This window comes from Macaca thibetana, chromosome 1, assembly GCF_024542745.1.
Source record: "Macaca thibetana thibetana isolate TM-01 chromosome 1, ASM2454274v1, whole genome shotgun sequence".
NCBI lineage: Eukaryota > Metazoa > Chordata > Mammalia > Primates > Cercopithecidae > Macaca > Macaca thibetana.
The window spans coordinates 118,550,598-118,577,279 of NC_065578.1; the positions used below are offsets into that span (position 1 = coordinate 118,550,598).

Genomic DNA, 26,682 nt, shown 5'->3' on the forward strand with positions numbered 1-26,682 from the left:
GTTCTTCATCTATTTTTGTAAATTTGCAAAGATACCCTATTTTAAAATTTCTTTTTCTTAAATAGGGCTCCCCCAAATTGCATAAGCTTCACAGGACACAAGACCTGGATCTACCCCCAGGGCAGGCTGAAATGTTCAGTAGCAAATCAACAACCATGTTGGCGGTCCCCCTACTAAATGAGAACCTCTCTTCCTAGCCCGTGAAACTCTGTTGGAATAGTTCCTTCAGACCAAATGGAATGAAATTAGGTTCAAACTGTCAGGGCACATCACTGGATAAGGCTGTGGACAAACTCAGGGCTAGGTGTTTGCAGGCAGAGCTACAACATTACATGATAAAGACGGATCTTTGGCACAGTCATGAAATCAGGGAAATACACTCTAACTCTACCCACATAGTGTGCCTCTCTCCTTTTCACCAGATTTTGCTTGAGTTTAAAAGCCCGATGGATTCTGTTCATATCGAATGCATTAGCTATAACTGACAATGGTCAAAAAGTATTTGGAGACAGGGGTTGGTATCCTTATGTTACTGAAATTCAAAGCCTTAAAGTTAGAGAATTATATTCTACTAGTAGAATTAATTTCAGAAATTAAGAAGAACCCAAAGTATTTCTGAGAAGCCTTTTAAATCCACGGTGGGCTTGAGGGCAAGGCTGTCGCGCTGTAAGGGGTGACTCAAGCCTCCTTTGGGGAGTCTGCAAGGCACCACCTGAAGCAGCAGAAATAAAGCTCCAAATTACGTTTTTGAAATCTCATATGCAGTTTTTATTCTAGTCCATGCAGAAAAATGTTTTCAGCTATTTCCTGTTGAATAAAACTGACTGTATGAGAAGTTGCAAAATTATTATCCTGTGCTTCCCTGTCCCACCCTGCTATCTGTCACGGGCCCCCTTGGTTGTATGTACCCCGGGTAGAGAAACACACTTTCATTCATTTAGCATGGAACTTGTAGGAGCAGCTTTGGCTCAAGAGAAGGACCCTGCAGCATGGGACACAACGGAATACCCAGTATCTGGAAGAGTTTCATGCTTTCATATTTCAAATTGCAATTCTACAGGGCTGTGCTGCTCAGCCTGTCCCTTAAGAGTGCACAGACATTTAGCAGAAAGAGCATCCCCCAACATGGCTAGGCTGGCTTTGCTAGAGGCACCATGGAGACATGAAGAATAGCGTCATTAACAATGGAGATGTGGCCGGGCGCGGTGGCTCAAGCCTGTAATCCCAGCACTTTGGGAGGCCGAGACGGGCGGATCACGAGGTCAGGAGATCGAGACCATCCTGTCTAACACCGTGAAACCCCGTCTCTACTAAAAATAAAAAAAACTAGCCGGGCGAGGTGGCGGGCGCCTGTAGTCCCAGCTACTCCGGAGGCTGAGGCAGGAGAATGGCCTAAACCCGGGAGGCGGAGCTTGCAGTGAGCTGAGATCCGGCCACTGCACTCCAGCCCGGGCTACAGAGCAAGACTCCGTCTCAAAAAAAAAAAAAAAAAAAAAAAAAAACAATGGAGATATGCTGGGGCCTGGCTGAGCCTGGGCTCAGTGCCGAAGCCTGGAATCCGCCACTTTACCGGTGATAACAAAATGCATTTCCCATTTGGCTACCAGTGTTCTTGTCTGTGATCTTTTATCTGAAGTTTACTGATATCACATTTACCAAAAAATAATAGCCTTCAAATGATTGAAGGTGGACACTAAACTCTTGACATTGAGGGAAAAGGCGACAAAAATGAAGTTTGTCTTTGATCCCTTCTGCCTAGTTTCCTGTCCCCTTCACTTTCTGTCCTTTGTCCCTCGTAGGAACTCCCTCTTCTCTAAGACATAGGACTCTACCAATGTGGACTTATGGTCAGTCCTCTAACCATAGTGGGAAAAAAAGATCAGGAAATGTACATTAAGGTGTCTAGGACTTGGTGGCTAAATCCTCTTAGAAATACCCCCTGCAGTGAACATGGGAGTGCAGATGTCTATATGAGACAGTGAGTGTGCTACACATTAATACATATTCTGCCTTTAAAAAGAATGAGACCTTGCCATCTGCCACAATATGGACAAGCCTAGAGGATATTATGCTAAATGAAATAAGCCAGATGCCAAAAGAAAAATATTATATGATCTCACTTATGTATGGAATCTCAAAAAAATTCCATTATATAGAGAGAACAAAACAGGGATTACCAGAAGCAGGTGGTATGGAGAGGAGGAAATGGGGAAATGTAGATCAGAAGACACAAAGTAGCAGAGATACAGGATAAATAAGTCTAGAGATCAAAATACGACACGAGGACTACAGGTAATAAAATTGTACTTTACATGGAATTCATGCTAAATGAGTATATTTTGGCAGCTCATTTAACAAACAAACAAAATTGGTTAACTATGTGAGGTGATGGATATGTTAATCTGCTTCCCCAAAGCAACCTTTGTAGTATCAGTATGTATCCCATAACATCATATTGCATACCTTAAATATTCACAATAAAACTTATTTAAAAAAAAAAAAAACAAAGAAAAATGGCAAATAAGATGAATAAATCTTTAATGATAAACTCTCAAGCATCTACAGAGGAATTCTGTTTCATGTTGTTTTGCAGTGAAGCTTCAGTGTCCCTCAAATCATCATTCCGCTTCTAGAAAAGGCAGGTCCTATCAGGAACCCCTCAACTGGGCTTTATGAGTACCTGAAAGCAAAATCTACTTGGGGTGATGGTCAAGCATCCCAGGCTATCAGTGTAGCTCAGTTGAACCGGGATTAATATTTGGAGAATTAGAAAAATGTACTTCCAAATCCCAGAGGGGATCCCTTGAGCCAAACTGTACTCCTTCAGTATGCAGTAATTGCTGCAATGTCTCTGCCTAAAGCTTTTAAGTACACCTATGAATTCCCACAAGCTGTCTGTCACTCCTCCCAGCCTGAGGAGATGCCCAACCACAGAAGCTTCTGCTGCATGGCGTCTAGGTGTCATGGTAACCAGCACACTCAGTCTCGGAAAAGCAGCCCCAGCCAGAGAGATGCATAGAGTCCCATGAAAGAAAAAGGTTCAGCCTCATCTGAGACATTTGTTTGTAGGATGCCTCTTACATCTATTCCTTGACTTATTACTGACCATTCAGCTTTTGAGGGCACTGTGTTCCCTGACTTCTTCCCACCTTTTGATCTAATTCTGCTCTGCTTCCCTACACACACACACACACACACACACACACACCCCTGCATGATACCTTTGTTCCTTCCATCCAAGCCATCTCTCAAATTTCCTTCTTTGTTTCCCAAATGCTCCTTTCAGGCACAGCTCATCCAGGGAATGCCAACCCTGGTTTTGTACGGCATCAAATGCAGCCCTGCCCAGGCATAGCCCAATCCCACAGGACTTCCCCTTCCGAGGTCAGCAGGAGAAAGATGGGTTCAAACAGCGGGTCTTGACTGTTCAAGGGACCTGGCACATTTTGGGGGGAAAAGTTCCAACAAGTTCACATCAATCCAAATGATAGGGACAATGTTAGTTGTGATTTAGAATCAGCTAAATAACAATGCCAAAGGCAAGAAAAGAAGATGGGTGACTTAAGCACATTTACCCATTTCTCCTTCTGTAGTCTTCAACTTTGACTAATTCAGTGTGATTTGTGGCCCCATTATTCTGGCTGGCTAGTGTCAGAAGCCAAGAAAAAAGCAGTTAATTTCCAAGTGAACTTGGCTCTAAATGTAGAGAACCTCTCAGCACGTTGGGGCTGGCCATATTACGGGGTCACCGTCCCCTATGACAGCCTCCAGCAGGGAACAAAAAGCCTGTATCATGGCTGTGTTCCCTTGCCCTGGACTCTGTCCCTGATTGGGTGGGTCTCATTTACTTGGCATATGTGTGAAGGCATCTGTCTGTTTCCTGCATTCTGCTTTGGGCTGAAACTGATTTATTTCAAAATCTGTTATGTATTTAGGATGTGTCATGCCCGGAATACTGGGTTTCAGGGCTATTCCAGTAACTTGTGCAATTACACTTTATATACGGGCTATTAGGACTTGAGCTGGCATGAGGCATATATGCTGGGCAAGAATAGTATGCAGATGGTGTATAACAACTAAACCAATGGGTGACATTTGTGCAATGTGCTGTAGTTTGCATCATTTGCAAAACACTTTCACATGCCTTATCACTTTTGGTCCTCACGGTAATCCCCTTGAGATAGGTAGTAGAGGAAGAAAGATTACTCCCATTTTATGAGTGATAAATATGGGACTTAGAGAGGCTAAAAATGGCAGAGTCAGAACTTGACAAATTCAACTTAAGAACTCCCAGGCTGGGCCTGGCGCAGTGGCTCACGCCTGTAATCCCAGCACTTTGGGAGGCGGAGGCAGGCGGATCACCAAGTCAGGAGATGGAGACCATTCTGGCTAACATGATGAAACCCCATCTATACTGAAAATACAAAAAATTAGCTGGGCGTGGTGGCAGGCGCCTGTAGTCCCAGCTACCCTGGAGACTGAGGCAGAATGATGTGAAGCTGGGAGGCGGAGCTTGCAGTGAGTGGAGATCCGGCCACTGCACTCCAGCCTGGGCAACAGAGCAAGATTCCATCTAAAAAAAAAAAAAAAAAAAAAAAAAAAAAAAGAACTCCCAGGCTGAAAAACATGCAGCTTTAGCCCTTGGAGTTCTTTAGTTACTTTGTTTGAAATTTCCTGTCATTAGCCTGCATGTACTTTTTATTTAACATCTTTATTAAAGTATAATATTGACATGCCATAAACTGCACATATTTAAAGAGCACAACTTGGTAAGTTTTCACATAGGTATATACCCGTGAAATCAGCACCATAATTAAGATAGAAAACATATCATCGTTTCCAAAAGTTTCCTTGGGCCCTCCTTCTTGCTCTTCCCAGTTGTCCCCAGGCAACCACTGATTTGCTTCCTGTCACTATATATTAGTTTGCATTTCTTAGAATTTTACATAAATGAAATCATACGGTATGTACTTTTTTATTGGCTTCTTTCTTGCAGCATAAGATTCAATAATTTTGTAGCATGTATCAATAATTCATTTGTTTTTATTGGGGAATTGTGTTGTATTCTATTGATATGTCACAATTTCTTTTTTTTTTTTTTTTTTTTTTTTTGAGACGGAGTGTTGCTCTGTTGCCCAGGCTGGAGTGCAGTGGCCGGATCTCAGCACACTGCAAGCTCCGCCTCCCAGGTTTACGCCATTCTCCTGCCTCAGCCTCCCGAGTAGCTGGGACTACAGGTGCCCGCCACCACGCCCGGTTAGTTTTTTGTATTTTTTTTTTTAGTAGAGACGGGGTTTCACCATGTTAGCCAGGATGGTCTCCTGACCTCGTGATCCGCCCGCCTCGGCCTCCCAAAGTGCTGGGATTACAGGCGTGAGCTACGGTGCCCGGCCAATCACAGTTTCTTTATCCATTCACCAGTTGATTAACATTTGGCTTGATTTTGCGTTTCAGCTATTACAAATAAAGTTCCCATAAATATTTATATACAAGTTTTTTTGTTTGTTTGTTTTTTGTTTTTTGAGATGGAGTCTTGCTGTCACCCAGGCTGGAGTGCAGTGGCACGATCTCAGCTCGCTGCAACCTCCATCTCCTGGGTTCAAGCAATTCTGCCTCAGCCCACGGAGTAGCTGGGACTACAGGTGTGCACCACCATGCCCAGCTAATTTTTGTAGTTTTAGTAGAGATGAGGTTTTGCCATGTAGGCCAGGCTGGTCTTAAACTCCTGACCTCAGATGATCCACCTACCTCAGCCTCCCAAAGTGCTGGGATTACAGGCATGAGCCACCACGCCCAGCCAGTAAAAGTCCTATATAGACAAATGTCTTCATTTCTCCTGGGTCAATATGTAGAAGTGGGATGTTTGCATAATATATTAGGTGTATGTGGAACATTTTACAAAGCTCCCAAATTGTATTCCAAAGAGGTTGTACTATATTACATCCTACCAGCAATATATGAGTATCCCAATTCCTCCCCTTCCTTGCCAACACTAGATATGCTCGGTCTTTTAATTTTAGCCAATTTAATAGGTGTGTAGCTGTAATACCTCTTGTGCATTTCCTTAATGCACATTTCCTCAATTTGCTTTTCTTAGGGACTAATGATGTTGAGCATCTTTTCATGTGCTTATTTGCCATCTGTATATCTACTTTGGCAAAATGTCTGTTAACATCTTTCGTCCATTTTAAAATTATGTTGTTTTCTTATTGTCGAATTTTTACAGTTCTTTCTAAATTCTGATATAAGTCACTTATTAGATACATGTTTTGCAAATTTTTCCTGATAGTCTGTGGTTTGTTCATTCTCTGTGTGTTTTTAAAATATTAATATTATTAAGCCCAACTTATCAATCTATTCTCTTGTGGATCATGCTTTTGATATTATAACTAAGAAATATTTGCTTAACCCAAGATAACGAAGGTTTACTCTAATGCTTTCTTCTAGAAATTTTATAATTTTAGGATTTGCATTTATGTCTATGATCCATTTAGAGTTAATTTTTGTATATGGTGAGAGATACGGATCAAAGTTTATTTTTGCATATGGATATCCAATTGATCTATTGTATGAAAGACTATTTTCTCACGACTTTCTGCCATTGGACATTTGTTGAAATCACTTGTCCATCCATATGTGTGTACCTTTCTATTTAGTCTCTCTATTCTGTTACATCAGTTTATCTTTACACCAATACCACATTGTCTTGATTACTGTGATGGCTAGTTTTATGTGCCAATTTGGCTAGGCCGTAGTACCCAGTTGTACAATCAGACACCTATCTAGGTGTTGCTGTGAAGGTATTTTGTAGATTTTTTTGTGAAAACATTTTGTAGATGTGGTTAACATCTCCAGTCGGTTGACTTTAAGTAAAGGAGGTTACCCTCAGTAATGTGGGTAGGTCTCATCCAATCATTTGAAAGGCTTTAAGAGCAAAAACTGAGGTTTCCAGGAGAAGAAGGAATTCTGCTTCACAACTGCAATCTCAACTCCTGTCTGGGCTTCCAGTGCCACCCTCCCTTACAAATTTCATACTTGCCAGCCCCCACAATCATGTGATATACATATGAAATGAGCCAAATGATACACACACACACACACACACACACAGAAGGAGAGGAAAAGCACCCTATTGGTTCTATTTCTCTAGAGACTCCTGACCGACACAATCACTATAGCTTTATAGTGACTCTTCAAATCAAGTAGTCTTAATCCTCCAACTTTGTTCTTCTTCAAACTTTCCAAATCTATACTAGTCTATTTACATATAATAAAAAAGAAGGGAAAGATCACATTCCACTGAATGTTCAGGAGTCCAAAAGAAGTAGTCTGAATTGGACCCTGAGGATAGGAGAGTTTTCACAAATATAGCAGAATCAGTGTTCTTCCGTTATAAGGGGGAAGAAAGCTGCTTGAGCGAGACCTCAGAAGAATAATTTTTTTCCAAAATACTCTGGAAATTGAAGTCATCCAGTATGGCTAGAAAGTAAAGGGTACAGAAAAAAAGGGCAATATGTTTGAAAAGATTTCTTGGGTTAGTGCTCTGATACTGGCTTATACAAAAAGAAATTTATTAATAATTGAGCAACCAAGGGTTACGACATCAGGCATGGCTGGTTCCAGAGGGCTTATTCTCTTTTTCTTTTTCTCCCTCTCTTCCCCTTTACCCTATCTCTCTCTCGCGCGCGCTCTCTCTCTCTCTCTCTCTCTCTGTTGTCAACTCTGCTTTTCCTTATGTTGATTTCAATCACAGCCAGGTCTTCTCTATTAGGTTAACTCTGACAGCTATAGGTGTATACTAACTATAACTTCCAATCCTTGTCGGATGAAAGCTTCTTATTTTTATACTGGTTCTAATAAAATAAAATACAAAATCCCAGAATTGAGTCTTATTTGACTCATCAGGTTACATGTCTATACCAGAACCAGTGTGTGTATGAGATTGGGATATACTGGCTTTCTCGACCTGGGACCTGTGACCATCATCATGGGGGAGAAAGGTAAGGTGGAAGGTGCCGAGTGAGGTCAGCAGAATTACCGCATCCTTTCGACTTCCTCCCATGGAGACTAGGTTTGTGCAAATTCAGCATTTCATTTTCATTTCATCCTTAAGACTCTTCTCTTGACTGCTGTTTTACACATTTCTTCTTCCCTTTAAAAAAAATGTTTAAACCTGTGCTTCTTTTCCCGGCAGTGTCAGTATCACATGCGCAGGTTTCAGCACATGTTGTTGCTCTCTGCTTGTCAGTCAGTTCTCTCCAGAGTTCTAGTTTATTGCTGTCACCACTGGAGTCTGCAACAGCTTTCCATTTGGTTCCTTTGTGAGTCTCATTAATATGCAGTTATCACCTCTCTCCACATCATTAAAAGACATCAACCAAAACCAAACCTAATAATGAAGTCTGAAGATTCTGCAGCAGTAACTCCTTCATAGAAACTAAGCAACTTGGCTTCCTTTTCTAACACACAGAGTTTTCATCAATCCCAAAAGGAGACTTGGAGAGGCGAATAAAAGAACTACAGTGTAAGGTCAGAGAGAGAGAAAAATAGGTCTCAGCATCTCTTTCTCCATGTGTAAAGTAAAAATCACAGCCATGAGCAGCTACAAGGTTTGGAGGTGTGAGGTTACAAGTGGCTATTTAAGTGAGGACTCAATTATTAATAGTAAAGCTAAATGGAGGAGCAGTTGACAAAGAAGTTTAGTTGCTGACTTTCCTCCTTCATGCTCTGAAACACTCACCCTTTGGTATTAGAGGTGCTTTTCTGTGGGTTGGTGGTTTTGTTTTAGCCTGAATGTCACTCAGTTATCATTGCTGAAAAAAAATCATCTTTCTCCACCAACCCACAGTTGGATTTGTTTGAGTTGGACCTTTCCCTGTCGTATTCACTGTCTTGATCTTGACTGATCTTTAAAAAGTTCAAATCCATAAGTTCATGTCCATTATCGCTCTCACCTAGACCACTGAAGCAGCTTCTTAGATGGTCTCCTTACCTCCATCCTTGTGTTCCACTCCCATTATGCCCACAATTCCTTCTCCTTAGTGAAATCTGAAAGAATCTCTGGAAAACACAAATCAGATGATATTACTTGGGTTTCTTTTTCACAAATGAATCAACTGAAGAACATGGAGCAGCTATATAGTGCAGTAGATGTTATTATCAGTGGCCTGCTTTGTGTATATAGGATAGGAAAGCAAAAAAGAAAAACCACTCAATGGATTAAGGATATGACCCTTTGAAGGCAGCATGGCCATATGACTAGTGCTACTTAATGAGTTGTATGGGGAAACGATGCAAGTTCCTTTGAGGCTGGAGCATTTAATTATCAGCCTAAGACCCTCCCATCCTGGGTGTGGTGACACAGCCCCCATCAACCTGGATTCCTGTGTGATTACAATGAGCAGAGTTCTCCTGACAATCTTTGTTGAACACATAGTGTGAGTAACCAAAAACCTTTGTTGTTTTAAATTACTAAAATTCTAGGGTGGTTGTTTACCAAAGCATAATCTAGACTATTCTACTGATACAAATATTGGAGCTGAAAGAAGAGCTACTATAACAACAACAATAATAAGACCAAAGGGGGAAAAAAACAGTCCCGAAATATATGACATTGGCTTATGTGCCAGGTGTTAGATAGGTGGTGAGAAAACTGACATTAGAGGCTTGAAAGTTGGTAATCCACTTCATTTAATGGCAAAGCATTTTATAAAGTTGCCACCTTCAGTCATTTTGGAGGCATATCATGCATCTAACTACTTTGGAGCCATGTCATGCTTCTAATTAGGAGAAGAGGTTGGGAAAGAATATCGTAATGTGCACTGGTTGCTGTTGGGCTATACTTGTCAAGGTCCTGTAAGCAAGAGATGCGCTCAGCAAAGAATTTGCTTGCTTGCAAACAGGAATGAAAGAGAATAGAGAGCATCTAAAACTTCAGGGAGTGGTGGCATTGCAAAGTCAACTGCTTCTCAATTCTAAACTATAAAAGATAAGAATGAGGAAGACTGTGAAAAGCAAAGGCTAATAAAACTCAGCTTTGTGGGGAGGATCAAATTAAGGGCATAGTCATTAAATACAGTTGTTAAAAGTTCTGAATGGAGTAAGGTGTCTTAAAGTAAGATCCAGTGAAGGACAGGGTGCCAGTAAATCCTTTTAATCAGATAAAAGCACTGAAGGAAAGAAAGAAAGACGTGGCATGCACTTAAGTCTAGAGATAGGTTTGGGAGTGAGAAACCAAACAGCAAATAAGGGAACCACGTTTGAGAAAGGGCTGAGGGAGTGGTTAGTAGCACTTAAAGTGATTGAAATACAATATTTCAGTCTCTGACTCAGGGGAGTCTCAGCTCACTGAAGTTTTGAGAGAGGTACGCAGCCAAAGGAGGCATGGGCCTTGGCTAAAAGGGCAGTGACTGTTGAGACCCTGACTTCGAATCATTCAGGGAAGGAAGTAGACTGGAATAGATGCTTGATCCCCTATGAAATTGAAAGGACACAAAGATAGATGTGTACCCGCCCCCCACCCGCTACACCCTTGTTCTGCTCTCTAATTTTTGCACATACCAGAGATTTCGTAAGTTCTGTGAGTACCTGGTTTTCTGCACGTACCAGAGATTTTGTTTTGCACATACCAGAGATTTTGTAAGTTCTGAGGCAAGGTCACAAGACGTGTTTAAGTAAGATAAACTCTTGCTGCCATAAACCTGCTCTCCCGCCTCAAAGTTTGAACCAAAATATCAGAAATGGCAGGAACCAATCATAGTTAGCCAAATCGCCTTGTTCAAACACTAGCCAATCATATATCTGATTTGTATAATAACTCTATGCCCACTTTTCTTAGACTATATAACATTGTTCGGAGCTGAGTGGGGGAGCTCTCCTGCCCGTCTCGTTTCACGAGCGAGGGAGAGTTCCAGGTTCGAACCTGTAATAAAGATCCTTGCTGCTTAGCTTTGACTCTGGACTCTGGTGGTCTTCTTCGGGGAATAAACGGTCTGGGCATAACAAAATCATATTCCCCAATGCCTATTTTAGACATAGTCAAGAGGGACAAAGAAAAATAAAGAAGCTCCCGTGGAGTAGAGCAGCAGTGACAGAGAATAATGGATCCAAAAGCTCCTCTAACCTGAAAAATCAAAGATTAATTAAAATATATTTCCACTCCAAGGAGAGGGCCTCAAAAGTTAACCCAGCAGGATCCAGAACTTCCACAGGCCACTCACATCTCCCATTCTTCCCCTTTCTGAATAGGTGTTCTCAAGATTATCACATTCCTCTTCTATCACTGTGTATTGGGTGGAGGAGAAAGGAGGACGCAGAGCACATCTTTTTAGTTCATAGCTCTTAAGATCAAGGGTTGTGCCAGGCATGGTGGCTCACACCTGCAATCCCAGCACACTGGGAGGCCGAGGCAGGTGGATCACCTGAGGTCAGGAGTTCAAGACCAGCCTGGACAACATGGTGAAACCCCATCGCTATTTAAAAAAAAAAAAAAAAAAAAATTAGCCAGGCATGGGGATGCATGCCTGTGGTCCCAGCTACTCAGGAGGGGCAGGAGAATTGCTTGAGCCTGGGAAGCAGAGGTTGCAGTGAGCTCAGATTGTGCCACTGCACCTCAGCCTGGATGACAGAGCGAGACTCTGTTTTTTTTTTTTTTTTTTAAAAAAAAAAAAGAGTTGCCACATCCAGACCTGATGGAGAAACCACAAGGTAAGATTCTGTGATGAAGATTCCGTGATGCTTCATTCAGAGATCTGAGACTTTGAATTTAATGTCTTGACTCAGCAGGATATTTAGGTTATCTTGTCGGGAAAGGGAGGAGTATTTTCTGCATGTATTAAGAGGATTAAGAGGACAGAACTAAATATTTCGAGACTGAAGGTGGTCTACAGCAGATCTTTCTACTGTTACCAATACTGAGTTCCCCTCTTCTTTGAAGAACATAGAGACTACACTTACCCACATCCTTGAAGTCAGACATGGCCCTCTAATTAGCTCTGGCCAATGGGTTGTGGGCAGAAATGATACGGGCCAGAGCACCAAAATAACAGCTCAAGACTCTCTGCTCATTACCAACTTGGATGGCTGTGGATTACTTGAAGACCACCTTACTCCATGCAGAGGAAGGAGCCTCCATCAGCCTGGGTCCCTGAGTGACTACAATGAGTAGAAGATTTCTGCCAGTCTGTTTTGAACATGCAGTGTGAGTGAGAAATACACTTGTGTTTTAAGCCACTGAAATTTTAGCAGCTGCTTGTTCTGCAGCATAAATTTTTCTGTTGTGAATGATACACTTGCCTTTCCCAAAGGCAGAAAGAAGAGGTAGAACCAGGATTCAAACTCAGTTCTGATTGACTCGGAGGTCAAATCTTGGCCATTACCTCCCTGCCAGTTGCAAGGGCATTACTAAAGCCAATTCTTGAGCTAGGGCTGATGAGTAAAATTTAGCACTGCGTAACTTCGAAAAAATTAAAACATGAAGACGTTTTAATGGTCTTGGGGAGGATAGAGAGGGAGCCTAATGTGATTGATCAGAGGACTGAGGGATGAAATTGCAAAATCTCAATTAGCTGTTTTTTTGTCTAAGAGAGATGAAAGTTAGAGGTACTTACAGATTCACTCAATGAATTGCATAATAATCAGCTATAGAAGTAAATATTAATTATATCCTATACAAAAGTTCCTACAGCAAAATCTGAGTGACAAGTGGCTATTTCTGTGTAGAGGGGGTAGGATGGGGGAACAGGGATAAGTGGAAAGGAAGGAAGTGATAATAATATATTTAGATGAATCAACCAAATTTAACATTTCTAATTTTAGATAGAAATTGTTGAAAGGACTATAACAGTTGAAATTTGAACTAGGAGTTTTAACTACTATATGATAGTTGAGAAATACATTTAGATATTTGTAGAATTTGACTGCTTTTGTATTTTCCTTTAAAAGTGTTATATGTTTTGATTCTTATTTTATTTATTTAACGTTATATTCTTTAATAAGGTTTGTTTTTCATCACCATAACAATAGAACTTCGTGATTATAAATCTCTGTAGGAGATTGAGCCTAAAGCTATAGTGTGGAACTTAAGACCTTGGTGAGCGTGATGAGACACATTATTACTTTACTGACATCTAATGACCATGTAGCTTAATTGCAGAGTTTTTTTTTAATGGCAAATAAAATACATTGAAGTTACACTCTAAAATCATTTAGTAATAGCTGCAAATTTTTAAAAATTCCTTATTCTCTATCACTTTCTTTGCCTTCTTTTATATTATATTCCTCTACCCAATCTTTCTTTCTCTTTCTTCCTTTATCTCAGGTGCAACGTGTGGTTATACAAACATATGTAACCTATATACCCAAAGTACCCAGCACATGTCTGAAAAAAAGTCAAAAGAAGTTACTGAACCTGCCAGAGACCTACAGCCAGAATTTCAGAGCTTCAGAAACTTGTGTAATAAGAAATCTATCAGAACTTTTGTTCATTTACTTATCTAACATTTATACAAGTCTCACTATGTACCAGGAAGGAAGTTGGGTGCTAGGAATTATGGGATGAAAACTGTAGACCTTGCCCCCAAGAGCTTCACTATCTTATAGGGAATAAAATAAGTAATAAATAAGTAATTTAATAAGTAATAAATAAGTAATTTAATAAATAAGTAATTTTCATGTAGTAAAGTAGAGGTAATTATAGGTCACTCTGGAGCATCCCAGATGGTTAAATCCTACCTTTGCAGACATTTTTTTTCTTTCTTTAATTTAATTTTATGTTACATTCCAGGATACATGTGCAGGACGTGCAGGTTTGTTACTTAGGTAAACATGTGCCATGTGGTTTGCTGCACATATCAATCCATCACCTAGGTATTAAGCCCCACCTGCATTGGCTATTTATCCTAATGCTCTCCCTCCCCTCTCTCCCCCGAGAGCACCAGTGTGTGTTGTTCCCCTCCCTGTGTGCACATGTTCTCGTTGCTCAGCTCCCACTTATGAGTGAGAACATGTGGTGTTTGGTTTTCTGCTCCTGTTTTAGTTTGCTGAGGATATTGGCTTCTAGCTCTATCCGTGTCCCTGCAAAGGACATGATCTCATTCTTTTTTATGTCTGCATAGTATTTCATGGTGTATATGTACCACATTTTCTTTATCCAGTCTATTATTGATGGGCATTTGGGTTGATTCCATGTCTTTGCTATTGTAAACAGTACCTTTGCAGACATTTTTAGTGATTTTCAGTTGAGTTGGGAGCACTTAGGAAAAACCAATGTATATATTACACGGAGACATCCTAGACTTGTCCCTTCCTTCTTATTTTTGGTACCTGATAAAAGGGTTAAAGCAAATAATGTATGTAGAGTACTTACGTTAGTGCCTGAAATTCAGGAAGCACTCAAAATGTTACTTATTACCATTCCTCCATTCTTGTACTCATTAGACGAGATGCCAGGCACTATGGTAAGAGCTGAGGATACTAAAGTAAAAAGACAGCCCCTGACTTTAAGGAGCTTATGAGACTAGTGGAGGAAATAGACATGCAAATAAGTGATTCAATGCAATATGGCCACTATTAGATTCGAGAATTAGGAGTGGGAGAGTGAAAACTGTATTAGGCTAGTGGAACCATGTATAGCTAACCTCTGAACTGAACTGTCAAGTATTAACTGGATTTGGCCAGGGTGCCGAAAAGAAGAAGGGCATTCTAGGTAGAAGGCACAGCATGAGCAAAAACATGAAGGTTTCTGGCTGCAACAGCTGTAAGCTAAAAAGAAAAACAAAATGAAAGAAAAACATGAGGGTACAAGAACACATGATCTATTCTGAGAACTTTAGGTTTACTCATGTATAAAGCGCAAGAAGAGAGGGATTGGTATGGGGCTCTATAGGTAACGAAAGCCACATCAGGAAAGGCCTTGCAGGTTACATCAAAGCAATCAGAATCTACGTGTTAGGCCAGGGGGGTGATTCAGGCTGGCAGCCCAAGGGCTTCATGGCTAAGAGATGTTTTGTTTGGTTTGCACAGTTTTTAAAAAGCAACATGCCTAGCTAGACAAGTCACAGTGTGATTGCATATTGTTTTAGCAACATTCCATGCCATGAGTTTGTGTTGCCTGCCTGTCCCTGCCAGTGTCTGTGTTTGCAAAGACAATTCAACCTGATAGATGATCGAAAATTACTGAGGAGTTCTGAGCCGGGGAACAACATAATTGTATTTATATCTCCCTGGTAGTGACATGGTACATAAGGTAGAGAAATTAAGAATAAGAGATAGAGACAAGTAAGAGACAGCTAAAATAATCCAGAAGGGAACTCCTGAATGAGGGCAGCAGGAGAGGGGACAGATATGAAATTAATTTAAAACTTAGAAGAATTGGTTATCCATTTTTTGTCTGTCTCATTCTTTGGTAGTGGTGGCGGGCCAAGAACAAGAGGGGAGACTCAAGAATGCTCTCCAGTTTTTAGTCTGGGCAGCTGAGTTTATGGTAGACAGAGATGCCATTCCTAGAGACGGGTTTAGAAGGATGTGAGGGTGGGTTAAGGAGTAAGATCCTGTGTTAAGTTAGGAGGAGTAGAGTCTAAGGATTTTGGTAGATATTTGGGCAAGGATGGTGGTTGGGGTAAATCACAGACCAGTAACAGACCATGAAGTTGGAACTGGAATTGAGAAAGTTCTGACAGCCAGTCTATTTCTCCACAACTCACAGAGGAAGGCCCCATAAGCTTGGAATCAGGATCAGAATGCACTAGCTCTTCCGATGGCTGGTCCAAAGAGTCACAAGAAGAACAATAGTGGTAACAGTAACGGTAATACAATTTTTAAATAAAACCGTGTTTTACAGAATTCTAACTATCTGTGAGGGGTTGGATTGTTTCTTTTATTCCTCATACTAACCTTATAAATAATAGGTGTGCTTATTGTCCCCGTGTCACAGATGTGAAAACTAAGGCTTAGAGAAGTTAAATAGGCAGCCCAAGTCACATAGTAGTAAGGGGCGGAGCTAGAACTTTGTCTCCAGATCTCCATGCCAGTTACCAGTGCATTATTCTGGCAGCTTAGGCTGGCAGGGTAACATGAGGAGTTCCAGGAAGTCTGATCTCTTTCAATAAAATATCAACCCCGTCCCTTAATATGCGCATGTGCCTGAAACTTTTAACTTTAAAAAATGTATTTCTTTGGGGGCCTGAAAGGTTAGGAGGGAAAGTTTCTCAAGTCCACTATTCAGGTCTAAACACCTCCGGGAAGTGAAAAGCTGATTTGAATATACAGAGGTTCTCAGCCTCAGGGCGCTTGAGAAGCACCTGGGCTTTTTGTTTTGTTTTGTTTTGTTTTGTTTTGAGACGGAGTCTGGCTCTGTCGCCCAGGCTGGAGTGCAGTGGCGCGATCTCGGCGCACTGCAAGCTCCGCCTCCCGGGTTCACGCCATTCTCCTGCCTCAGCCTCCGCAGTAGCTGGGACTACAGACGCCCGCCACCGCGCCCGGCTAATTTTTGTATTTTTAGTAGAGATGGGGTTTCACCGTGTTTGCCAGGATGGTCTCAATCTCCTGCCCTCGTGATCCTCCCGCCTCGGTCTCCCAAAGTGCTGGGATTACAGGTTGAGTCACCGCGCCCGGCCTACCTGGGGGTGTTTTTAAAGCTATCAATGTGCTAATTGGTCTGGGGCACACATACTATATATTTTTTAAAACAGTGATTCAAATCTGCATCTAGGGTTGCAAACCAATGGTAGTGGCCTGAAAAGCAAATTCTCAGCGAAAGGCAAATCATATACTGTGGGGTTGGAGCTCAGCAATTGGTGTTTTCTTAAGCCTCCCCAGGTGATCTCGGTCAGTCCTGTAGTGGCGTTAATGAGCCTCCATGGGAGAGAACAACAGGTACAGAGAGAGGACCTAGCCTTGGGCACTGGAGGGGTAAGAGAAGATTCTGGAAGGGGAGCCTGACCAGAAGATAAACTTCCTTTCTATAGGATCATGAAAAAAGTCTAATCTGTCCTTCACCACGTGTGAGCTTGCCGCCTGTGTCTTGGCTTGTTCAAGGGAGCCTAGGACAGAGCGGGTTCTGCTTCTCGCAGGGGTCTTGTGGATGAGTAGCAGAAGCCCTCTGGAGAGAAAGGCCAGAGAGTCTCTGCCGCTGAAGCAGAGCGGCTGAGAAAGGTGAAGCTCCACCGCATGACCACAAGATCGCGCCACACTCGCCCTCCCATCAGTATTTCTGGGAGTCAGGAGTCCAAGAATGGAGAATGACGGGACGGCAGGGGAGTGGGGAAGTTCCGAGCAGAAACTGTGGGTAGTGGAACTCATGAGCTGGGAGGACAACTAGCATTTATTTTTGTATAGTTTTTTGAGGGAGAGGAAACAGAAATACCACTTGCTAGGAAAGTTAGGTAACGGGAGGATGCTTCCTCCTCATCCCCAGAGAGCTAAATGGAACCATATTGGGCCCTCCTCAGCCACTCAGGGAAGTCGCTTTTCAAGGGAGTGAAATGTTTTATTGAAGAAACTCCAAGAAGAGAGGAAAGAAGCCTAAGAGAGAGGCGGCCTGACAGGTCGACAGATGGAATCAGCCCCTCTCATGCATGTGGCTGAAAGCTGAAAGTCAGTTCCTCTGAAGATAGAGCGGTAGTTCCCAGATCCACAACGCCTTTCATCTGCATGCTCACAGCTCCGGACTGATGGCAAATGGAGCGATTTACAGTGTCCCGGGAGAAGCAGAAATAGGGGCCCACGCTCCGAGTCTGCTTAGCTGATAGCAAATGGAGTGGAGCCCCTGGAGTTTGTAAACTAGGACCTTCTATTCAGTTTTGCCATGTCCGTAAAATGAGGATAAAAGAGATCTCTTTCTCTGGGTGATTGTGAAGATTAAATAAAATATGTATGGGAATTGCCTGGCATGTAATAGGTACTCAACAAATGTCTCGTCCATGTTCCTCTTCCTCAGAAGTGCTCACCAGCTGTATGGTCAAAATATCATCGACTAGTCACACTCTTCTCAGTTTTTTCCAAGTGAAAATACAAAAAGGAAATAACACTTCCTTCTCCTGGATGAAAAAGCCACAAATGCAATTCTTAATTCAATCTAAGGATTTTTATTAGTTAAATGTAACTGACCTTTAATTGCTTCTTGGCCTTTTGGCTAAGATCAAGTGTAATAATAACTGTGCTTTAGGTAAACTTCCCAAGTTATGATACTGCCACTCTATAAGAATACTAATGAATAATAGGTAAACATCACTTTTCATTTCAGTTTACACAGCTTACGGTTTCTTTCAATTATCAGGGTCTGTACTTTTACAGGTCTTATCTCACCCAGTTAGCTAATCATCAATTGCTAATGTATTAAACATTCCAAATGATATTGTGAGCTAAAGACAGACTACCTACCTGAATTGCCACCGTCACTTTCAGAAGACTTCTGGGGGCTATGGCCTCAGGAACACAGCCCTGTCCCATACAGCTCTAGAAGTGACCATTTTTTTCTAGAACAAAAACCTAGGTAAATATTCACTGCAAGGAGACACTTCTATTAAGATGTTATCCAGCCCCCTCTTGATGGCCAAATGCAGTGGAGACTTCAGTCTTTATCCTTCTGCTCCTCCAGGCTGTATTTGCTGCTCTACACCTCTGTATAGACATACTTCCTTGGCTCGAGTGACACTATTGGCTCATAGTTCTTAACTCTTTTCATGTCACTTTTCGGTGTCATCCTTGGGCTCCTCTCTTCCTTGTTTTACTTACAGAAGGTGATTCCCTGGGTTTTGTCCTTGGCCATTCTCTTTTCGCTCTGTGGGCTTTACCTTGATTGATCTTGTCCTTACTCTTTCAGATTTAATCACCTCCCATATGCTGATGACACGCAGCAGAGACGGTAACGCTCACCACAAGTAACATTCGCACCTCTACATTTCTCAGTCCCTGCAGTTAGGTGGGACCATAAAACCAATTCTGTCGGCCGGGCGCGGTGGCTCAAGCCTGTAATCCTAGCACTTTGGGAGGCCGAGACGGGCGGATCACGAGGTCAGGAGATTGAGACCATCCTGGCTAACACGGTGAAACCCCGTCTCTACTAAAAAATACAAAAAACTAGCTGGGCGAGGTGGCGGGCGTCTGTAGTCCCAGCTACTCGGGAGGCTGAGGCAGGAGAATGGCGTAAACCCGGGAGGTGGAGCTTGCAGTGAGCTGAGATCCAGCCACAGCATTCCAGCCTGGGCGACAGAGAGACTCCGTCTCGAAAAAAAAAAAACAAACAAAAAACAAACAAACAAACAAAAAAACCAATTCTGTCAATGAAATGTGAGCAGACATTATCTTTGTCACTTCCAGGCTGAGGAATTAAAAGGCATACCTGTGATTATTTAGTCTTTCTTCTCTCTTTCCCAAGTGACTGAGAAGCACTCGTGTTCTAGATACTGAAGTTACAAGATGATGCAACCTTGTCAACTTGAGTCCCTAAGTAATGATGCGAAACAGATTCCCTCAATAACACACACTCGACAGTACGAGTTAAGAAATAAACACCTTTTTTGCATTAAGTCACTGAGCTGTGGGGTAGTCTGTTACTGCAATATGACCTGTCTTGTGCTGACTTCTAATACCTAGTCTTATATCAACATCTAGTAGTTAATAAACAATTTTTGTTAACAAAACAAATAGCCATCTTTGTCCCTCACTGCTTCCCAGAGTTTCATATTTATTGTTCCCATCTGCTTCTGAACAAGTCCATTTCCCAGAACTGCTCCTCTTCTAGTATTCCATACCTCTGTTAGTAGCACAGCAGACTCTCAAGTTATTGAACCAAGAACAGGAATCAGCCCAGAAACCTTCCATTGCCACCCCACTACAGTGAATCATGAAATGCTTCTAAAAATATCTCCTAAACATCTCTTCACCTTCCTCATCGGCTCTGTAAAGACTTGCCTGGACTAGTGGAATCTAATCTTGACCATTCTTCTCTCTTGCCCTGTCCTCCACCTGTCAAATCCCCCCTCCCCACTCTAGTCAGAGGAGATCATCTAAATTACAAGTCTGACCATATTTAAAACCACTTGTGAGTCTCTGTCACCTATAAAATAAAGCCTGAACTTTTTGGCTTGTCACAGAGCATCCTAGCACACATGGCCTGGACCCTATTTGAATCTCCGGCCTGTCGTCTGACCTCTCCCACATTGCCTTTTGCATTATAATAGTAATACTTCCTAATTCCTTGTAGCTCCACCTGTGTTGTGCAGTCTCATGCCTCCTTTCCTGACTCTGTGCCTGGCTAGAGCATATCATTATCTGAGATTTACCTGGACATCATATCTGGCAGAGGGCCTTCCCCAGTTCTCACCTTCACCCTTCCTCTGTATTTCCATAGCACCCAATTTCAATTTTTATCGCAGTGTTGTGGCTCCACTGTTGTTCATACACATGAGAGTGAACATGCACTTCCTGATAGGCCAAAATAGGCCAAGGACCTTTTTTGACTCCCTCAAGACATGTTTTATTTGGAGATTATTTGGTTTCAGATCTCTGTCATTTCCTTCCTTAGGTCTCATTATAATCTACCTGAGGAGTACTCAGTATATAGTCTTCTTGCCTCCCCTCCCCTCCCGTCCCTTCCCTGTCTTCCTCCCTCCCTCCTTCCCTCCCTCCCTCCCTCCTTCCCTCCCTCCCTCCCTCCCTCCCTCCCTCCCATCCTTCCTTCCTTCGTTCTTCCTTCCTTCCTTCTTTCCTTCCTCCCTTCCTTCCTACCATCCTTCCTTCCTTTTTCCTTCCTTCCTTCCTTCCCCGCTTCCTTCCATCCTTCCTTCCTTCCTTCTTTCCTTCCTTCCTTCTTTCATTTTTCTTTCCCTTCCCTTTCCTTTTCCCTTTCCTTTCCCTTCTTTTCTTTTCTCCTCCCCCCTTCATCCTTTCTTTGTTCCTTCTGGCTCTAGGGTCAGAATGACCAGGTTCAAATCCAAACTTTACCACTACTTATTAAATGTGTGACTCTAGAAAAGTTTCCTAAATTCTCTGAGCCTTATTTTCTTCATTTGGAGAATGGGAATAGTCATATTATCTATAGACATATTCATCTCACTGGATTGTTGTAAGGATTAAATAACATGTACATATAAAATACTTAGAACTAAGTGTGATACACGGTAAGCACTCAAACACACATTTTCTATTATTACTTTCTTTGATCTGTTCAGTGAATAACTAAATAGCAATCAACATTTAATAGCACTTTCTAACCCTAGAATCTAAGTTAAGCTGACCAGTATCTTGGATCTGGGCCCAATCCCTATTCATGTGCCCAAATCTTTCTGTCTAGAGTGCTGCAACCAACATTCCATACCAGATTTTTTAGCCATTTGGCTTAAGACTAGTTCCCCCCTTAAAGCACAGATACCATATAAAGTTTTATCAATCATTTATAATGCCCTCATTGAAGTAGGCCCAGACAACTCCAGCTGGAAACAATAATAATTCATATTTGTATGGCAGTTTACAATTTACAAAGCACTCTCACATGCCCTTGATCTCCTGATCTTTAGAATAATGCTGTGAGTTATGAGAAGCAGGCATGATCATGATTATTACCATTTAAGAGAAGAAAATACTGAGATTCAGAGTTTATGAGCCCAAGTTCCCACAGATGGCTTGCCATGTAGCGGAGGCTCATTTTCAAGCTTTGTGGCTCCTGGGCCCAGTCTCTTTCTGGTCCCCCATGCTTATGTAACCTCTGATACTTTCTAGCAGCAGTAGCGGCCCTAGAAACCTGGGCCCTAATACAGAGTAGTAGAGGCAGGCAACTCATGCCTTGGTATGAATGGTTTTAGAGACTTGGGGAATATCAGGGTGAAATGAGACTTTAAGGATTATCTGTTCAAGACCCCAAGATTGGAATCGAGTTCACTGACTTCACACCCAGCTCTGTCACTTGCTATTGAATCTTGAGAAAGGCATTTAACTTATCTGTGCTTGAATTTTATCACCTATAATATGTCTGACAGTAGTTACTACACAGAGTTGTTGTGAGAGCAGATGAGATCATTCATTTACAGCACTCAGTTAATGAATGTTAGCCATTAGCACTAACATTATAGTGTAATTATTACAATCTATGATTATATATTAGTGATAATAGTGTGGAAACCTGAGGTAGCTCCCTTTTCTGCAAGAAGTTTCTAAATCAGAATGGAAGGACATTGAAGAGTTAGCAGGGGAAAATATCTACAGACAGTAGATAGCAGGGGAGAGGGGGTTTCAAACTGAAGTCCAAGGCTGGCCCTGCTGAGGTCATCCAAGGAGATGGATGGGCCAGAAGAGGGTAGAAACAGGGCAGGCTTTGAATTCCTCTTCCAAGCTATTAAACTTGGCAAGAGCCCTTGACATCTGGCTGGCTGGACTGATCATTGCCTGACAGGTTGTATTAATCAGGGTTCTCCATAGAAACAGAACCAACAACGTGTGTGTGTGCGCACATATACATGCACACACATATACATGCACACACACACACACACACACACATACAGAGAGAGAGAGAGAGAGAGAGAGATTTATTATAAGTAATTGGCTTATGCAACTATGGAGGCTGAGGAGTCCCAGGATCTGCAGTCAGCAAGCTGGAGACCCAGGAGAGCCAACAGCATAGTTCAGTCTGAAGGCTCAAGACCCAAGAAAACCCCAATTTAGTCAAAAGTTAGGAAAAGGCCAGTGTCCCAACTCAGGAGCTCAGGCAGGAGGAGTTCCCCCTTGCTCACATGAGGGTAAGCCTTTTTGTTCTTTTCAGCCTTCAACTGATTCGATGAGGCCCACCCATATTAGGAAATGCAATCTACTTAATCAACATATTCGGGTGAATTCAAGAGATTTTTAACACAGTATTTAATATTCAACACATGAGAGTAAATGAGGGTGCAGAGGAATATGCTCTGATTTGCAGATGTCACCTGTGTCACATGATGCTCTCCTCCTGTCTTGAACAGAGAAACATGGAAAGTTCCTAGGACAGGGGCTGACTAGCACATACCAGGTATGCAACAAACATTAGTTCCTTTTATTCCCCATGAAGACAGAAGGAGCAGCTTATTAGCAAGTCACAACTGATAAGATTATTTATAAATTCATTGCCCTTTAACAATTTAGGGGACCTAACAGATGACCTGGACCCACTTTATAGACAAGGAAACCAAGACCAAGAGAGCGATAGTAATGTACTCAGCTTGGAAAAGCAGAGACTGGAACCCAAGTCCTTGAAACTTTATCTGGGACCTTTTGCCATGTGTATCATCCACTAGGTCTGCAGGAAGATAATTCAGTCATTCAACAATTATTTATGGCTAGCCCTGAAAGGTACACTGTGGGGGATCACAGATATTTATAATCTAATTGGATCGACAAGTGTTAAGTAACAGCAGCATTCAAACCAGCATTTCATTGGTAGAACAATTAGTGTGAGGCCATCAGTGAAATGCATAAAACACACAGGAAAAGAAATGGTCCCATTATTTAAGTAATTTAATGATTAATGAACATTTTATTGAGCTCCTAATTGCATGAGGCATTTTGCTGACTTAAGAGATACATGGCCTCTATCCTTAAGGATCTTAAGTTTACATGGGATGATATATGTGTAAATAAACAATTGCAACACATTATTTTTTTAAAATATCCACAAGAAAGGTATTTGCAAAGACTGTGTAAGCTCAGATGACTTTAGGAGCACTAAGGAGATTATTTCTAAGTCTGTTTCGGGAAGCCAAGTTCAGGGAAATAACACTGGAACTGAGTTCTGAAGTATAATTAAGAGCCCACTGGTGGGTAATGGAAGAAGCTGCTTCTAGGGAGGAGAAGAAAAAGGCTTTGCAAAGTCCTACCAGACAAAAAGCATGGCTTGTTATTTAGGGAACTGGAATGTGGTTGTGTAGATGGAGTTTGAGCTGATGGAGTTTGAGTGATATTATGTCAGGCAGAGCCAGAATAGTCAGGAAAGGCCATATCTCAGGGACCATGATCACTTGGTCTCGAAGCTTGGATTTTTTTGGTGTAGGAAATGAGAACTTTGCAATTTTTTTTTTTCTGTATTCCTATGGGAATTTTCTGTAATATTCCTGTGGGAATATTTCTGTAATGAATGTAGATGACTACACTCGTCAGAGGAAGCATGTTATTTTAAAAGAAAGCAAAATCTGCCTGGTGTCTGTATGGAGGGTAGAGGACATTCAATATCAGGAATAGAAACAGGAAGCCAAGTTAGGAGAATTGCAAATTGTTGAGAAAGTGGACCAAAATTGGGGATGCAGAGAAGAGAATAGATCTGAGAGGATGTGAAAAGGAGAGGGGAGTAAGGGACTGAGTGGATGTGGGTAGCAGGAGACGAAGCAGTCCAGTGAGACTCCCAGCGGGTACTGACATGAGATGCAAGTCAAGTGTCAAGCAGCTGCCTCTTGTGACGTCTGTATTCTCAGCTAGACTGAAAATACCCTTAGAACAGAGACTTCTGTGTTCTGGAGGTCTCTGATCATGTCTCATACAGAGCCCTGCTCCTCTCTTGCTCTCTGTCTGAGGGGCAGAGCGAGGCTGGAGAGCACTGGAATATGAGTTATGATTAGAGTTGTCAGATAAAATACAGGACACCCAATTAAATTTGAATTTCTATTAGAAATGAATAATTTTTAATATAAGTATGTTCCATGCAATATTTGAGATATACTAAAAATTTTATTGTTTATATGAACTTCAGTTTTAACTGGGAATCTTTTATTTTTATTTGGTAAATCTGGCAACCTTGGTTCTAGGGGTGTGTGTGTGTGTGTTTGTGTATGTGTGTTTGTTTAGAGTAGACAGTAGGAACAAAGAGTTGTGTGCAAGTAATGGGATATACAAAAGATTTAAATGAACTTAAGAAGACTTCATTTTCACAGAGGAAGTGGAGAAGGCACAAGAGACCAAAAAGTGAGAGTCACACTAAGGGAGGCAATTGAGCAGAGTGGCTTAGAGTCTTTCTCTGCTGGGTGTCCAGCTACAAGGGAGGCTGAGGTGGGAGGATCACTTAAGGCCAGGAATTTAAGACCAGCCTAGACTGTAGGGAGACCCCCTGAAACTATTGCTACAGAATAAAAGATGAAATGCTTCTAATAATTGTAAATACAAAATTGCAACAGCGCGTGATGTGCTTCCCCCTGCCAGAGAGCCTGTGAATGGACGTGCAGTCAGGGAGGTTTCACATCACCAAGATTCCTATCCCAGAAAAGCAGATGTTCATAGCTCTGGGAATGGAATGCGACCCTCGGGGAGAGCCTATAAACGGGCGCATGGGGAGCGTCTGTCCATATGGATAAGATAGGGTTATAAATGCCCTCATGTTGCTGTAGCTCTTCTAGGCCTCTTCAGGGTTCATACTCCCTTCTGAGAATTTCTGGTCTAACCAGTTGTCTAACTTCACGTCCTGTTTCTATGGATTGTTTGTAACCAGTTTTTGCTGCAACTGTTACTGCTGATTAATATCTTGCTAATCATAGGTTATGGAAAGACTGTGTTTCTGTTTTAAGGCTCTGTTAGAAATTACTGATGCACACACTATACTGTAAATTCTTACCTCTGTATACTGTACTTCTGCATACAGATGTCATGTTAAAGAATTACTTCATCCCCATGTGACCATCTCACCTCATAATCAAATGACCCTAAATCCCTCACTAACCTACCCCCGCCCTCACTAAACTTAATAATAAATGCTGGTATACCCAGTGCATTGTTGGCACCACGGGACCAGAAGGCGGTGACCCCCCTGGACCCAGCTTTCACTATCTTGTGTGTGTCTATTATTTCTCAACCTGCTGGTCCACCTGGGAGCAAAGAGAGAGCCCCGTTGCGTTGCGGACTGCTGGCCAGATCCCGCAATACTAGACAACGTAGTGACACTCCCTCTCTAAAAAAATAAAAAATAAATTAGCCAGGCATACAGTGGTGCATATCTGTAGTCCCAGCTACTTGGGAGGCTGAAGCAGGAGGGTCACTTGAGGCGAGGAGTTGAAGGCTGCAGTAAACTATGATCATACCACTGCACCCTAGCCTAGACAACAGAGTGAGACTCACCTCACTTCAAAAATGAGAGCCCTTCTTCAGATCACTACCACCTCTGGATGGAATGCACTGATAAACAACAATCTAATAGCTTCCTATATAACTCATTTATAGACAGAAAATGCTCTGATCAGGGGAGAAGCCATTTCTGACCCACGTGAACAAGAAACAGAGGACACTATTTAGCACACAGGTTTTTGTGGTCAGACTGTCTGAATTCAAATTCTAGCTTCATAGCCTTGGGTAAATCATTTACCCTTTTAATCTATTTTCTTTTTCCCTAAATAAAGAAAATCGATTTAAAGGGTATTGTAATTATTAGTTAAAATTTAAGGGTAATTATTTTCACACAATTAAAAATTATTTTGCAAAAAAATTTTGCATAATAATGATGGTAACTTACCTTCAGAGACTAATGTTTTCACATCGACTTTTTTTTTCTTGTAATCATATCTTCACAACAGCTGTGTAACATAGACAGTATGGGACAAGTTTGATTATTCCCATGGTACAGATATTTAAAAGAAGAAGACGGTTAAAGAGCTTAGCCAAAAGTCACAGCAGGGGTAATTGGTTAGTACCTGAACCAGGACTCCTCAACTGATACAATATTAAAACTAGAAAGTAAAT

General features: G+C 41.8%; 1 protein-coding gene across 1 annotated transcript in view; it reads right to left on the bottom strand.

Annotated features, from left to right (window-relative positions):
• Positions 1 to 19,492, bottom strand: part of WARS2 (tryptophanyl tRNA synthetase 2, mitochondrial) — a 290,547-nt gene extending 271,055 nt beyond the window's left edge. The window contains exons 1-3 of the mRNA XM_050748784.1: positions 19,340 to 19,492; positions 18,379 to 18,473; positions 8,993 to 9,060 (exon numbers count right to left, since the gene is read on the bottom strand). Of these exons, the coding sequence (XP_050604741.1) occupies positions 8,993 to 8,998 (6 nt within the window). The 5' untranslated portion in view covers positions 8,999 to 9,060; positions 18,379 to 18,473; positions 19,340 to 19,492. The remainder of the gene's footprint in view (positions 1 to 8,992; positions 9,061 to 18,378; positions 18,474 to 19,339) is intronic.
• Between the last annotated feature and the right edge of the window lie 7,190 nt (positions 19,493 to 26,682).